This window comes from Fistularia commersonii, chromosome 11 (genome assembly GCF_037954325.1).
Source record: "Fistularia commersonii isolate RoL2024-O1a breed Wild chromosome 11, RoL_Fcom_v1.0, whole genome shotgun sequence".
Taxonomy (NCBI): Eukaryota; Metazoa; Chordata; class Actinopteri; order Syngnathiformes; family Fistulariidae; genus Fistularia; species Fistularia commersonii.
Window position 1 is genome coordinate 4,426,442 of NC_141294.1, and position 17,509 is coordinate 4,443,950.

General features: G+C 40.3%; 1 protein-coding gene across 3 annotated transcripts in view; it reads left to right on the forward strand.

The window, feature by feature from the left end:
- znf407 (zinc finger protein 407) overlaps positions 1–17,509 on the forward strand; it is a 138,406-nt gene that overhangs the window by 87,642 nt on the left and 33,255 nt on the right. For 2 of the 3 annotated variants that reach the window (XM_086154599.1, XM_086154600.1), the window contains 3 exons: positions 2,617–2,700; positions 3,467–3,587; positions 8,918–9,096. In XM_086154599.1, the coding sequence (XP_086010725.1) occupies positions 2,617–2,700; positions 3,467–3,587; positions 8,918–9,096 (384 nt within the window). Of the gene's footprint in view, positions 1–2,616; positions 2,701–3,466; positions 3,588–8,917; positions 9,097–9,756; positions 9,881–17,509 lie in introns of those variants that run through there. The other variant, XM_086154601.1, reaches the window with a different exon arrangement.

Here is a 17,509-nt window from a genome sequence, read left to right on the forward strand (position 1 = left end):
AAAACTCTTCTCACAGTTGAGTGCCTTTAAATGGGTGTAATAGAGGAAACTTGAGGCAGCTTTGTCTCTGTGGACCCGGTGAAAGCTGCTATCTTTGCAGGAGAAGTGCAGTGCACTGCAGAGGCCCAGCTGGAAGAGTCACCCGCATGTTATTAGCCTGTGGTGGGAGCGGGAGCTCAACTTAAGCATTTAGATGAATATTTAAGTGGCAAGAATCTTGTCTATATATTGTACACACATTGAATGCTTTTATTTGCATGTGGGTCTAAATGCATACGGCACCTACAGCATGTGCCGGCACACAAGATGTACGTGTGTGGAAATGTGTCACCAGCTTACCGCATGCAGTTTGATTTGTGTGTGGGATACTGCACATGTTTTCATTTGCATTCACATCTGCGTCCATTGAGTAAATCTGAGCGTGCATGTGTTTGACTTGCACATGTGTTTGCCTGAGTGTGTCTTATAGCAAATGTTACACAGTGTGTGTGTGTGTGTGTGTGTGTGTGTCTGTGCGCAGGCGAGAGTGTGACTACTTCTGTGCAATGGCAGGGAGAAAGAGAGAGGGAGACCATCATGCTGTTAATGACAGAGCCAGATGCAGGGAAGAGAGCAGAAGTGTGAAAAAGCTCTCCACGCTCCCCATCTGGAAGGCATCGCCCCCAAATGAAGTTGTAGAAAACCATCCCATTGATAATAAAGCTAATTTTTATGGCTCTGACAAGTATGTAATTATGTTCAGCGGTGCTTTTCAGATTTTATCACAGTCAATAAACCACACTGGCAATTTCCCGTCCCCCATTTGACATATTTACATGGATCCATCTGATTGGAGGAATTAGTTAGCTGTGAGAGCTCTGATGGATATACACTAGTGATCTGTGACTTCTGCTTGGCTCATCTGTTAGCCAACTAGACCTGCTGCTCATCTGCTCAATCTGCTTTTTCTTTTCTCTGTTTATAACCCTTTATTTTGCTGATTTAAATCAGACTGCCCCACTATCAATTTCCTCTTTTACGCCTACAGTTGAGCGCCGAGGATTTTTGTTTGTTGTATCTTTACTTATTTATTTGCTTTTGCTTTCGGCTCAATGGTAACGCAGCAATTAGTTTAAGTAAATCATGTTTTCGTCATTTCCCCATTTTTCCGCTCCTTTCTTTCCCATAAAAGGCCAAAGGGAATCAAATTTGCTGATTTTCACAAATGTGTCAATTCACGCGTCTGTGAGAATGAAAACATTAGCTGCGGTAAATATGAATTATTGATGGATTTTCTGTGTTTAGGCTAGGTTGTTTGGAATACACAGGTGACCATCACTTAATCTTTTGAAAGACTTAAAGGACGCACAACTTCATCACTGTTCTTCTGATACACTGCTCATTTCATACTTATTACACAAAAAAGAACTTATCCGACTGAAGTATACCACAGTCTACGTTTTACACCTAACACATGACTTTGCACAATTACGAATAATGTCTTTATGTCTTTTAGCAGAAGGTCCATCGATTCAGGTCATATTTCTTCCAGTTATAATCTGGGAAACACTAAGACTTTCTGTCAGTCTTTGTCAAAGCAAGATTAATAGTTTTCAAAAATACGAATAAAACTGTCATTTAGATCAACTCCACGGTAACTGCCATTTGGCTTTTTTAGTAATTTATTTTGTATAAAAACTTAAAATAGGTTTGTATCAAATTATCCACTCATTCATCCATCCATCCATCCATCCATTATCTAAGCGATAGTATCGAAGTTATATAAGTGATTATATAAGTGATATTTATTGTCAATACCACCATGTAACAGAAATGACATGGAGCGGTCGAAATTTCATTTCACCAAACTCCAAAATATGCAGTTAAAACACACACACACAACCGCACGCATGCACATGCACAAACACACAAACAGACACACACACTGGCGCATGAACACGGACATCAACAATAAATAGATATAAGATACACACGCAGACAGACATAGGATACACATGTTTCCAACAAGAAAGAAATCTGAGGTAGCTCATTTTCCTGTTCTAGTAAGGTCAAGGGGGTGCTGGAGTCCATCCCAGAAGTGGGCGAGAATCAGGGTGCACCTTTGACCAGCGGCCAGTCGATCACAGGGTCACAAATAGAGACTTACAACCATTCACTTTATCATTTACCTGTCTGTGCAGTTTAGGGTCTCAAATGAACCTACTGCATGTTTTTGCACTTTTGGAGGAAATTGGAGAACGCTCCTATCTCAGTCAAATCGGGGGCCCTCGTGCTTTGAGGAAGAAATGCTAACCGCTGAGCTACCATGCCTCCCTGAATCAAATAACCAGATCATAAATCCTTCACTTTTGTCTACGTGAAGTCAGAAGAATGGCAAAGCATTGTGAAGCAGTCGGTCAGTTTGAGCATTTGAACTCTCACATGCATAAGTTCCACGAGCTATGCAGCTTAGAAACACCACATATACAATTTGATGTCAATTCTTCACAATTTTAGCTAAAGGGAGGTTAAATGTCTTAAATGTGACGTGTTTTCAACTGACATCCCTTTTTTCTTCTAAGTGAGTCTGTTGTTTTTTCACTCCATCTTTAATGATTTCTTCTTTCTTCTCACCAGGAGAAAAATCCTATCTTTGTGACCTGTGTGGTTTTGCCGGGGGTACAAGACATGCCCTCACCAAACACAAACGTCAACACACAGGTAAGCAATGCGAGACCGCAAAAACAGTTGCGGTGGACCTTCATGGTCTTTGACAGTGATTGACACTGAAAGATCTCAATTGTAGTTGGATTTTTATATGTTGAATTTTTTTCTCACGTCTTCTTTCCCGACGTTTTTTTTTTTTTGGATCCGTTTCTTAACACAGTTATGCATTCAGAAACATCAGTGTGACATGCAGCCGATAGGCATGTGTAACAGTACGGCTGACTGAATCTGTGATTTTTAATTTCAGTTATCATTTCACCATGCCATCCTGTCACTTTGGGAAATTGCATTTCTCAGATAGGCTGTCAATAACAAGGGTTTTATTTTGGAAAATGGAAAAGTGAAACAAATACTTCTCTTAACTGTTGTCTGACAGCCAGCGAAAGATCAAGCATCTTGTTAAAAATATCCATTTCGATTTTCATACTTCATTTTTATTTGTTCCCCCATCTTCTCTACTATGTGCTCCCCTCCAAAAAAGCCTCAAGATATCAGACTTGCTTGTCTGTGCTGACATGTGTCATTTCCGCCATTTCTAGATTTAACTGCAAATTTAAACGAGAATCGCCTGTCACGCGATTTTTGCTTGTCAGGGTTTGACTGACTGATTTCTAAGGTTAACATTTTTTATCTCGGAATATTACTACTGAAACAATGTCGCCATGCACTTTAGTGAGAACTTCAGTGTGATTGTCAGTCAAATATTCATGGCATCCACTCTCACCACTGTCTCTCTGTTTACAATCCGTTCGTCCCACAGGGGAGAGACCCTTCAAATGTAAGCTTTGTAACTTCGCCTCCACCACGCAGTCCCACCTGTCACGCCACAAACGTGTTCACACTGGAGAGAAACCATACCGCTGCCCCTGGTGCGACTACAGGTACTGGCTCATTGACTAGCATGGTGCATGGTGGCGCTGATGGTCACCGCTGTGGCACTGATGATCAGTGGGTTGATAGGTGGGGGTGAAAGGTGTCGAGGGGGTGTTGTGTGTGTGTGTGTGTGTGTGTGTCTGTGTGTGTGTGTGTGTTTGGGGGGGGGGTAAGGTGTAGAGCAGATAGGCCTAATCTCCATATCATGGCTCTATCTCATTACTCTAGCATCATCAACAGCCCTGGCCGGATCTCCCCAGCACACACACATGCTTACACACACTCGCACACGTACATCCACACAACACACGTACACATATAATATCACTGTCCCTGTCATTAAAACGCCATCACACCACATCAGTAATTACACAGGAAATTGTCGGTGAAATTGAAAAAGTTTTTCTACTATTACACATCTCCATCTTTCCCCCTCACTCCCACAGTTTTCCACCCCTTGTTTCTGTCTATTTCTCAACCTGTACGTCCTTATCAGGTTACAGTAGTCCATGAGTATGAAAGGGTTGTTACATGGTTGTTTGCTCCTCCTGTGACAAAGTTAATTTTTACAGGGTACAACACTTGCATGACCAGTGGTGAATCACTTTATTCACTTCATGTTTTTTTATCCGGGAAGTCTGAATCTAGCCAAATGAGTGTGTAATACTCCCAGTCAGCGTATTGCAATTATTGTAAATATCAAAATAGCATCTGACCATATCTCGTCTTATCAAGAGTGCGTCTTGATTATAAAATGCACTGCTCGCTATTAATTTGTTGATATTTTCTTAATCACTTGATCTTAGATTGAAACTGCATGATGTCAAGACAAAATGTTTTACTGGGCACCAGGCTAGAGTGCTAAAGAACACTGAGATGAAGTGCTTGGAATCCTTAATCTAATTGAAAAATCAAAAGTATCAGTAGATCATGAACTTTAAATACAGTAGAATTATGTAAAAGCTGTTGGTCATTGTAGGGCTCCAGTCTCTGCTGGACAAAGCGGTTGCTCCAGGATCCAGAGTCCCTTCACATATATTTAATGATCATTTACGATAGGGGCAAATGAAACTGTAAATTAGAGCCCCGATTAACATTCTGTCGGTGTCAGGGGTTCTGAGTGGTCCGTGGGGGAGAGAGGTGTGCAGGAAAGGTGGGAGGAGGAAAGCTGAGGATATGGACGACCCCGCTGGTTTACAGATGGAGGAAATGAATACAGGGGATAGAGACATCTGAAACAGGCCTCATCTTTATCCTGCTTTTAAATCCGGAATTTTTTTTAAACCCCACTATCTCTCTCGGCAGCGAGATATGTTCATGTTGACCCTTCGGTGTGAGCCAGGCTTATCCATTAGAAACAATACTTCTTCACAAACGTCTAGGTCTGGCTAAACGAAGCAGTCCGATGATTGACAGTTTTTGAATAGATGAATGTTTGTGGGTGTTTTACTGTTATACATTCGATTTGCACTATTTAAATGTCTAGATTAAATGTTATGGATGGCATATCTGGTTCGCACTTGATGCAATGCTATCAAGGCTGCTACTCAAATTCATGTAAATGAGCAGGGAGTGAGATCTATCAAATGCCACTCATCTCCTATTCAGACAGAGATAGATAATAGAGGGGATAATTATAGTTGGGGAACAGTGGTAAAAAAATATTCTAATTATATTGCACTGGCAGTCCTGGGCTGTCAATTAATAGTCTATTTGACTACTCTACAGTTATTTATGCAAAGTTCAAAACTTTTTCCTCTCAAGTGTTTAAAGCATAATTTCTGTTGTTAGCAATGAGACTATTTTTCTCATAGTGGCATCTTATATGGTCTAATTGATATGTAGCCTCTGACTGCTGTGACCCCTCACTGACTATTATTGTTTATTGAGTTGTGGTGCATCCTTTTTTCAGTCTAACCGTTCGTACCATGTGTGAGGGATGGAACCTTTGAGGATACAACATTTGGTTGCAACGGCAGAAAGGTTTGCAACCTTATAAAGTAAAGGGAGAGATGGGAGAACATTAATGATCATTATCGGGCTTTCTTGCCAGAATAAGGTCCAAAATACGCAACCCTAAGTCTTAACCAAACACAAAGCGACACAAATGAATCTCCGACAGACGTGCCTCTCAATTACACCTTTCCTATTAACGCTCGTTGATAGGAAAAATATGGAAATGGTAAAATAAAGGAAAAGAGAGAACAAGAGACGGAAAGAGACTGAGAAGGGGTGATGTATGTATTAAGCATCAGTATGGGTGATTCCCATGGTGAGTGCATGGATGGGGGAGGAAGTCGAAACAGTGTCGAACTAATTAATACAGTGTATAGTAGGAGGGCTGGTGTGGGCTTTCACTAACTGTGACACCTGCTGACTCCTAAACGCACATTGTGTTGTTTTAATATGACAATTACGCCATTACCATATCTGAGAGATCGCATGGCCCCCCTAGGAATCCGCCCACGCTCTCTTTAGAACTTTTTAGCTTCGCCTCAAATTTTATCTATTTATGCTCCCACTTTTGAATAAGAAATCAGTTCACTTTTAGGGGTAAATGCATTTTTCAGCACAATAATTTGTGATAATTCATGATGATGTGACACATCATGATGTTCAGTCTGTCTTTTTTCATTATGCAAATGATTGGCTAACAGATGCGGCCATGATTAGTCGGTGAACCTGTTGTTATTTTGCCAGTGAAGGCCGATAAGTAATGACAGCAGAGTATGACAATGTACCAGACAATTGATTAAGTAGAATTTAGATTCTTTGTCTAAGGCTATGTGTATATAATAAGTACAATTTAGAGTCTGTATAAGACAGAAAGAGGTTTCAAAGTCAATATGTTCTGATTATAACTTGTGCATCAGGTATTCTATCCTTTTGAGTCAGGAATGGGTTATTGCAAAAATAAAGTGTTATTTGTTATTGTGCAGACAGCTCACCATGCCACCCTACTTTTCATTTTTGTGAGGAGCTCCCATTGTTCTTCACCGGCTGGTGTTTTGTGTGTTCTATAATATGAGCGGGATCCAACTATGTTTTTTTTTTTTAGGCCTCAGTGGGGCCAGGCTGAACTGTGGCCCCATGATGGAGATAGGTGTCTCTGCAAAAGTGAAAACAAATTCTCTCTTTAGCTGGCGTGAGCAATGGCACAGTAAGGCTTTATTGTCCTGGCCAAGGTGATAAGGGAGAGTAATTGCGTATTATACTGTCCGAGAATGTCAGGTCCAAACTGAGCGCGAGTGCCCCATCCATCAAGGCACGACGGCGTAGTGTTTATGTGTGTCTATGAAATTGTGTTTAACACCGCATATCCTAGCATGCAAAATGCATGCAGTATACTTGTGGTTCTATATGGTATGTGTGGGAAAATCGGTGTATCTGCACCCGTGTACTTATATCAGAGATTTATGATTTTGTCTTTTTTGTGCAAAGTACTTTGTTCATGTCTGTGTATGTATGAATGTGCATGTTTGTCTTGCCCGTCCAGTTCTTCAACAGCAAATAAATGTGTGTCTTTGTGTGTGTCCCTGGGCAGGTTTAGATAGAGCCTTGCTGCAGGTCAGACAGCACCATTAATCAGCAGAGGGTTCTGTGTGACTCTATGAGCTGACATCATTACATCCTGCACACTAGAGTAGCTTGCTGCTTGGCCTACCCTATCTGACCAGTCCAAAGACAGCTTGCAACACACACACACACACACACACACACACACACACACACACACACACACACACACACACACACACACACACATGCACATACTCGTATATCGATAACTCGTATACTATTATGCTATTAACAACCACAACTAAATCCCGAGCACCAGAATCTGCCTTTATTTGGAGTCTAATTGTAATAGATAAAGTACAATTTGGACTCCCAGCAAATAGACACTGTCGACATCTTTTATTTGTTTGTAAAATAGACCAAAAATTATTTCTGCTGCAATGATAGCAGCAGTCATGCCTGCTCACACTGCTTCGTATCTTTTCGGATCAGATCTCTTGTCCATTATCTACACTCAACTCGGTACTCCAAGCATATAAATTCCTCGCCCCCAAATTGTGAATCAAGCACCTCAGTCAAACTTTGCGTTACTCCAGCTCTAAAAAGGCATTTTCATGAAAAATATCACCTCAACTGCTTCTCATCAGAGCTATGGCAAGTGGACCTGTCTGTCACTCCTCTGCCACTCATGAGGAATACAATATAACTAGTGCTAATGAGTGGGTGTTTCTTTAGGAATGAACTTCACTGCAGTGATATATATGCCACTGCTCTACCTAGTATTTTAAATATTTGCATGTGCAAAAGTAGGGCATTGCCCTTTAACTGATTTTCTTTTTTTCATTGCAAGCTCATCATCAGGACAAATAATTTCCTGCATGCCCTGTCTTAATTCTAGGATGCAGAGTGAACTATACACTTAAGACATAGGAGAACCCTTTCCCTTTTCAAGCCATGACAGAATAATGCAAATTATACTACATGAATTGGTGAGCATACATGGATCTTATTTATGTTTATCCACAAGGGTAATTTTTTTTGTGAGTATGTTTCTATCCGTGTGTGTCTCTGTTTATCTGTGTGTGTTGGGTGTGTGTGGCTGTGTTGGGGGGAACTGGGGGCGGGGGGGGGGATCTGGCAGTTTACATTTATTTAATCTTACGGAGGCTCAAAAATAATTGGCTTGAAAAATGCCTTTATCTATGCAAAGCCAGAGCAGACATATACATATGCACATATAAGTGGTAACACCATCTCTGTTTCACCAGAGCTAGAAAAAAAAACCTTCAAACTTTAAGATTGGGTTTTCACATTTAAACTTCTGATTTGGGTTTTCAAGAGCAGCCAGTAATATCTTCTCAAGACAGAAATTATGATTGTTTTGGTAAAGAATATGTCTCTACACATTTTTTTTTCCATCAGTGTCATTGTAGAAGATTTATTTGACTCTACAAACATCTCTAAGCCTTCAATAGGCATAAAGATTAATTTCAACTTTCACATCGGCCTTTAAATGTAGATGTGGTCATGTTTTGTCATTTTTTTGTCACTAAATCCCTGGCCTGTAGGGGAGGTTGATTAAGACAATGAATAGTCTGAGAGATTCTCCCTCAGATCTTAAGCCAAGCTTGAAATGGTGTCCTGTTTTTGTGTATTTGCTGCGTGTGTGTGTCTGTAGGACTATTTTACTGAAACAATCATGAACACATTGTAGTGCAAGGTATATACCCGCTTTGCAACCATAAACTGTTAATTGGTGATTTCTTTCTTTCAGAAAGTCAGTAAGATCTTTTTCTCTTTCTTTCTTTTTCTCTCCCAGGTCCAACTGTGCTGAGAACATCCGCAAGCACATTCTCCACACAGGCAAACACGAGGGTGTGAAGATGTACAACTGTCCAAAATGTAACTATGGCACCAATTCTCCCATGGAGTTCAGAAACCACCTGAAAGAGAATCACTCCGATATTGAGAACCCAGACCTTGCCTACCTCCATGCAGGTAATGAGATTCATGCATTGCGGTACAGTAGGTGTGTATTCGGGGAAACTGTGCGTAATTAAGAACAGGGAGCCATTCATAACACCAGCTATGGATTTGTGAAGGTATATATTTGCAATATGCATGGTTGGCCTCAGTGCCTGTTATTTTTTTTCTTAAATCTAGTTTAAATCAGTAGCAGACAATGGTGTCTTATGCAGTGTCTTAAGATTATTTATCACAATCACTTACTGCATTAGAAACAGCTTTTCCTTTGAGCTATGGTGATTATGTCTGCAGTTGACAGAGCAACAACCACACACATTCAGGGGCTCGGCTGGTTGTTGAGCGGTGTCACAGGATAAGCTTAAAAGTTTTGCGCCTTCCCCCCCGAGCACACTTGCATGACCCGGGAAAATATTTTACATTTTATCTGCTATTTTGAGGATTTGAACCGAATGGTTTCCTTTTTCTTGCGTACCGGCATCATTTTCTGAATTCCACCGTAATGCACATACAGACATGATCGTGCGAACATCTACGGCCATTTGTTGTGTACACATGGACAATCAACATTTGAAATGATTACGTCGGATTAAACTACCTGGATGCCCCTACAACCCTGCGCAAACTCCATTATTTCACAAGGGTCATCTCCTAGTCTTCTTTTTGTCTCTGTAGATCAAGACTGGCTGTTCAATGCTGATGGGGGGCACATAGCTACAAAGAGGCAGCACTCAAAGATTGCCGGTCTGGCCATCCCTGCCAATCACTCAGGCAATAGAGACAGATGAAATCTTGTTCTTCCTCTATTGGTTCCTTTGTATCACAGTGTTCTTTCTTTGTCCTTGAATGCTACCAAATCCAATTGGCAGAGTGCTTGTCCTTCAGAGGAGCAGAGAGGGCATCCTTTATCCTGTTATCCTTCTGACCTTACATAAAAGCAGGAGTGTTGGAAAACACTGTGCATTCAGTACCACCATAGGTTATTTCCTATTGAAAAGGAATAGATCTGATTTGTGCCCTTGTGCTGATTCCTAAAACTCAAGTTTTTCCAAATAACCGAAATAAACTTAGTCTTGGCATAATACTTATTTTTTCTGGCCCCTAGACTGACCTCTATCTTATGGTCTCCTTCACTGCCGCCTTTTCCTCGTCCTGTATAATCTTTTAACCTTAACTACACCTAAAATAACCGCTGCCCTTCATAATCTCAATACCTTCTCACCTCTCACACAATGTTCCTTCAAGCTCTTTCACCCTGTGATTTCCCTCACCTCTGCTTGTCCTAATCCACGAACGACCTTTGCAGTCGAGGACACCCTTTTGCCTCGTAGTTTGATTTTAGGCTAAAGGCGCTGTAAAGAGGGTCATGATCTGACTGAAATAGTTCATCCAAGCGATATCATAAGGTAGAACTGGTTGGTTTTAGACGCAGACATACGACCGAAGGTCACTTCTTACCTTGAACCCGAACTGTTTTTTTCGGTCATCTGGTGGAAACACATCCTCCAGGTGAAGCAGCAAGCCGTCAAGATGGCGTTTTGATGCAATAATTTGTATTCCGCTCACAACACACCACAGATATGAACCAAAAGAATGACAGATAATTAAATGATCCAAAAATGCACCTCATGGCATTTGTTGCATGAGAAGAAAATACTCTTTTGGCCCAGTTTCCTGGAGGAAATTGCCAATGTCACTTCATTTTTATTGATGCTTAACTATTTACTGGAAAATCCTTTACCCCGTTGCTTAATAAGACGAATGCAGTCGAACTATAGGCGGTTTGAAAAGGCATCGGAAGTGCACTTGTGATCTTTCCCTGTTTCAAAAGTGAGAGAGGGACGTGGGGGTGGTAGTGGAAAGAGGAATGTTTCATCTAAGTAGACAGAACGAGACCAAAAGAAAGAGACAGGGGAAAAAAGATTAAGAAGGTAGATGTTGAATTAACCTGCTTGTGATTGCTCTCTGTCAGAGTGGCACCAGGGCCAGCAGCGAGAGGCAAATCATCTGTGATGGCCCTTCCCGCTGTTCCCCCTTTGAAAGACACAGATCAAACGCACCCTTCTCACAGGCCTTTGCAGCCCCTCGCGCCGGATTGATTGACACCCGAATGTCTCTGCTGTTGCTCTGTCTTTCCGTACACCTCCCCATCTTCCCTTCTTTATTCAGCGTCGCACTTCAAATTAAAGCCCTTCTCAAGGATGAAAGCAGAGGTCTTTTGCAAACGAAGGAAGAGAGGGAATTAGACCCAGCAAGTGATGGAGGGGAATGATGATTAGATTTTGAGAAGGAAAAAAGAGAGAAGGTGAGATATGTGGGGTGGGGGGGAATGTTGCTGATAGGACACATTTTAATAAAATGGTAATGACAATTGTCTTCCTCGTGCGATCTGCGGTGAGATATGCCAGAAAGAACTGGTTGTGCTTATGTGATCTCAGCGTAGATAGCACTGCAGCAGAACTAGAGCTACAGGTACATCAAGGTACATCAGAGTTCTGTGACTTTGCTAAATCACCCCTCTGTTAGAACTTTCTCTCTCCTGAAATTGGTGCAAAGGCACTGACTGTTACAGCTCTGGGGTATAGGAAAGTTCTTTATATCATTTCCATCTCCCTTCAGTGAGAGAAGCAGCAGATTCTGGCCGATAGCTTTGGTATATCAACATTTTCTCAACTTTAGTCCCAAAAACAATGTTACACATGCACACAGGCGGGATGTCGCCATTCGCTTTGCCAACGCAGAAGAATCCAGCTATTTTTAATTGTGCAATATTTCCCCACCTCTTAACCAAGGTTATGATTTTACAACTCGGAGGCATACAGGTCAAATGCTTCGTAACAAGCAAACAGTAAGAGAGGACTTGGATTTGCTGCTTTGTGTCCGAAAAGGTAAAACAAATAAATACACTTCTTCAAGGCACAGAGCCTGCTTTATGCAGATTTTCTTTTTCTTTAATAATCTAAGATGGATGGCTACCGCAGAGGGTTTAGAGGAGCCCTGGCCTTTAAAGCGATGACCATAATGCACAGTTACTACCCACGGCAAATTCAGTTGTTTACTTTTTTTCTTTATTTAACAAATGTGTAAACAAAAATCTGTTTGGGTAGCTTTTACTTAAGGTTACGCATCTGTTTGCTTCTCTAAATCCCCAGACGTTAGCCCTCCGTTCATCATGTAATGAAACCTAAGTCTCCAGAGTGTTACTTGTATCCTGGTTGTGCAGGGTTGTGGCAGACAGGTGTGGATGTCATGTAAATTTGTCCTGGTATCCCGGTGCATATGACGCTATGTTGATGTTGTAACAGAAGCCACAGACACTGGTGATAAAATCGACATCTGTTTCTAATAACAATGTGTTATATGTGACACATTTCTATATGGGAAGATATAATCGGAAAACAATGCCGCACAGCTTACTTGAAAAACACCTATAGGACATTAGAATTTATGTTGATTCTGCACCTTCGTGTCACCTTCCTTATGTTGCATGAAGATAATGGGCATTTGTAAAAAAAGGATAGCCACGTGTCTTAGCTGAAGTTAGATGAGTAAAGTTCTGTTGTGCAGTAAATGGAACAATAGAGATTACGTTTTTAGTTTTTTGACCATACCTGCTTTTGTTTTCTCATCCGACTCGTACGACATTGTGCAACGACACACATTAGATTACAGATGTGGTGGACACAGCCAAAAAACATTTTCACTCGAGTAAGCTGTTTTTCTGTTTTCTTAATTAATGAGTCACTTCAACATTTTATAATTTTTTAATGTTAAACAATGTTGATCAGTGTTTTCCAGATCACATTTGCAGCTAAAGTCCATGTCCATGATTTTTTCATTCCTACTCAAATACTTTTTTTACCAAAGAATATTCCTTCACAGTAGATGGAGGAAATATTATATGTACTATTAATGTATAGCTAGTATTACCTTGAAGTATGCGTATCATTCAAGCTTTGCTGATGGTGTTTAGCTAAAAGATACCAGTTATCACACAAAAGAAGCATTTTATGTTTGCCTTTTTTTCTTATCAGATAGAAATTTCCAGTCAGGTGTATTGCAGGGGACATCATTGTCTGTGTCTCCTTGTTTTGTATTTTCAGTTTTGTTGTTTTTTTTTTTTTTTCCCTCGATTTCATCTTCAACACAGCGGCATGTACAGACTTGATGATCGGATCAAGCCGGTGTTTTGGTGTTAATTGGTTTATTCCCCCAACGGAGGAACAACTTTGGCTTTTACGATCCTGAATCGCTCACCTTGGGCAACTCAAGTTTGCTTTTGATTACACAGTTACACACTGGTTGATCAATGTCATCAAGCCCCTTGAGACATATGAATTGGAGGTTACCTTTTCTTTGAGCAGTTTAGGGAAAAATTCAGATAGTCTTCTGCATGATTCTACTGTAAGTAAATACAGGGCTGGTCTGGGCCAAGCAAGCAGCAGTTCCTGCATAATGATCTGCTCCAATGAGCGTGAAAACTCCCCCAACCGTCTGCATTTATCACACATCAACCACAACAAACAGTCTTTTGTTTCATACTCCGTTTCCATTCCCTTCCCTTCCTCTTGTTGCCAAAGTTAGATTCTCCTTTCAGCCATTCTGTGCCATTCAAATTTTTTCAAATACAAAAAAAAAAGAAAGTAAGAAAAAAAAAAAAAAAAATCCTTTCTGTAGATGCGGGAGGTTTCTGGCTGCTTTAAGTGTAAATTGAGGCCTGTGTCATGATGGTACCACCTAAAGGGCATCACAGATGGGTTCTATCACAGTTGAAATAATGACTGGAAGCGTAGTGTCATTGTACTCGTGAGCCCCTGGATAGTTTCTGTCAGAGTCTGGAACTTTGTGACAGATTGACGACTGATGTCAAAGCCCTCGGGTTTCACTGTTAAATGTTTGCTTCTGCTACACCTATCTGAAAAAAAAAAAAAAAAAAAAATTCTTGATGGTGTGTAGGACTCGGCAAAACAGTGACATACACATTTGAGTCAAACAATGCATTCAACTAGATAAGACAAGATAAGATAACATAAGATAAGGAAATACTTAATTTTGCTGGGGTTATTAGTACTATACTCATACGACTTCCACCTGCCATGCAGCCATGTGTTTTCAGAAGATACAATGTCATTGCAAATGTTAAGTTTTGCTCAAAGTAGTCAAATGATTTTCATTTATTTACATTTTACGAGGCGTATTTAAAGCTAGCTATCTCTTGTTTTTGTTTAGATGAACCTTTAAACTGCAGCATGCATTCATATCAGAATATGTACACAAGTAGAGGCACGCACATAGACACACTAACGCCTCCTGTGAGTGACATGAGGAGGGAATGCTTGCAGGCAGGGCTGCTCCTCCTGTATGGGACAGTGAATATCGGACTAGACAGGCCGCCTTCTCCTATAAAACCAATGCATTATTCAATCCACCTTCCCCCTCAATTCAGACCCCACATACATATCCAGCTACAGCTGACTGCTAAGCTGCCTGAGACAGAGAATTGTAGAAGTACTGAAAAGATGAGAAAGAAAAGCAGAATTGTTTAAGAAAACTGGGGCAGACTGCTGATTTTTCAGTTTGAGCTCCATTTGGCCCATCTTGACCTTTACTGAGTCAACATAGCTACTAGTAGAAACATGTTTTGCCTGATTTACACCTTGTTTGTCTGTATTGCTCTTTCCCGATCTCTATTATGACCTTTGCCCCCTCGTCTCCTTCCCTTGCCTCTTGAGCCAATGTGTGTCATCTGTTTGGTGGCTCTCCAAACGCCTCAACATCTCTAATTACCAGCAGGCTCAACTTTCCCAACTAAACAACCAATTACTAGGGTTTTAGCCCAGCCTAGTCCCATGTTTCCTGATACAGTGGCCTATTAGGGTCCCTTATTTCTCCCTTAGCATAATTGAATCCCCTGGCTGCTCATCAGTGGGCTAATTTAAGACAATGTGCAGAGTTGGTAATCAGAGGTCCTGCCTGTTAGACTATCAGACCCCAATTAAGTGCCCTCTTATTTCCTGCATAACAAGCCACTATCACAACTGCCCCGATTTTGTTTCCCTTTTCAGTGGCCAGTTTTGTTTATGGAAATGTTAGTATGTTTGGAAAGCAAGGCAGAAAGAACCCAAAAGGTCGTAGTTTCAACACTGAGTTAATACTGATGCTTTTTTTTTTTTGAGATACACACCCACTGTAGGTGATGGGGGAGGAAAGTAATCGGCATGATAAGCGCAAGCTCTTCTTATTCTCGATGGTCCGATTTATGTAGCTCAGGAGTAACGGTATCACTCTTAAAATCACAAAATGTTAACCGTAAAAGCCTTGTAGCCATTTATACTGTATTTTATCCATATACATTATCATCATCAGTCATTCAGGTCATGATAAACTTTATCTTTCATCAAAACTCGATCAGAATTTCTTGCTAAGCTGCTATAGTTTAAGGTATATATGCCCGAAAAAGTTTTCATGGTATTAGTAGGCAGGCAGCACCAAAGACATTCTGTCAGTTTTTAAGAGTCACTTTAAAAGATGCTGAGCAGGGTTAATTCAAAAACAAATTCTTAGATTAGCGATCCATTTATTAGCTATGCTAAGAAGTTTCAGTCTCAGCAGCATTTTCACCATTTTATGTGGATTCAACTAATGCTCACATCATGCCATAAAAGTGGACGGGAAGTGAAGTCTTTTAACTTGAAAGAAAACGTCAACATCTGTGTCGTTCAAACCAAAGCGGATGTGTTGTGGCGGGTTAGAACTTTCGTGAATCTGAATCAGTCTAAAGCCTCAAAAGCAGGGACCGCTGTCAGTGCTGTGAACGGCACAGATTGATCCCCCTCCTTGGATCCATTTTTGTCCCTCTTGTGTTGACGACTGGGGCAGGAGACGAGACCTGGAGTGTGAGAGAGGCCCACAGAGGGGTTGACAATTATCTAATATATATTGGGTCTACTGCAGTTTTCCAACTTTGAATTAGTGTGTACATGCTAGTTAGAAAATAGTCTTCTCTTTCTCTCTCTCGCTCTGTGCGTGTGTGTGTGTGTGTGTGTGTGTGTGTGTGTGTGTGTGTGTGTGTGTCGACTCCCCACAGCCTAATTAAAGGGCAAGGAAAGCCACTCATGGGGAGCTTAAGCCTAAAAGGGTAAATTAGTACTCACATGGGGTGTGGCAAAATCACACACACATAAACACAGCCCATGTAATATTTTCTGACACCTGTAGGAAGAAAAGGAAAAAATCACAATGAGGACAAGAGGGAAGTTTTTACTGTGTTGAAATTATAGCTTTGGCGTAAAGATTTGTGTATTTTTGTTGATTGTTTGTTCTTTTTTTTCAGCTATTATGTGAGGAGAGACTCCCTTAGATATGAGCTTGTGAGTTCTGACTTTGTGAATGTGGAATTTGGTAGTAGTATAATTTTCTTTTTTTGAATTTTATGTAAATACTTTAAGTAATTACTGTGTCACAGAGTATCATCCCCACACTTGTGTTGATGAAAATTGACAGTTTCTTCATAAATAATCCCCACAGTATCTTCAGTGATACATATCACCCTCTTTATTATCTACATTTTACCATTTGCACGCAGCCTTCAGAATTGTTATTTTATATGAAATTAAAGCATTTTTAACATTTGCAGTTCCAAGATGACCAGGGTATTTCATTATGCATTCCACTATAGATTTTGACAGAAATGCTTTCAAGAAATTATTCAAATAAACAATCAAAAAATTCAGTTGATTAATAAATGCATGACAATTAATTAAGGTGCAATTCACCTCAAGTATGAAGACCGCATTAGATCCTACTGTTGAAGGCAGCAGAGCCATACATATTTTGACCTTTACTATAAATTATGGGTCGAATCCTAAAAATACATGTACCATAATTCCCCAAAATATCCCATAAAGGAAATTGATTTAAATCCTCTTTCCGGCCCTCAATCAAAACTTTTATAAAGAATTGGACATAGCTCATTTACATTAAGATAAGATAAGATAAGATAAGATAAGATAAGATAAGATAAGATAAGATAAGATAAGATCTTATTACATACATACATTTTATTGATCCCCACAGGGAAAGTTCCTTTGTCAGTTATAATAGTTATCACATAACAGTTATAATGTCAAAAAGTAGAAAAAAAAAGAAATAAATAGGAATATAAATATAAATAGAGACATAAAGACAGGAGATAACAAGACATCCACGAATAAAGAGACAGCAGGGAGAACAACAACAGCAACATCATCAGGGATAATAATGGACAACATAATGGAACAGTAAGGGTGAAAAATACAGAACCAGAACTAAACGACAACATAAATAGAGTGACAACAGCAATGACAAGAATAAAATAAATAAAAAGAAAAAATAGGCATGATGCGTGCGGGCTGGGGCCAACAAGGATTAGAAAGACAGCAGAGTTAGA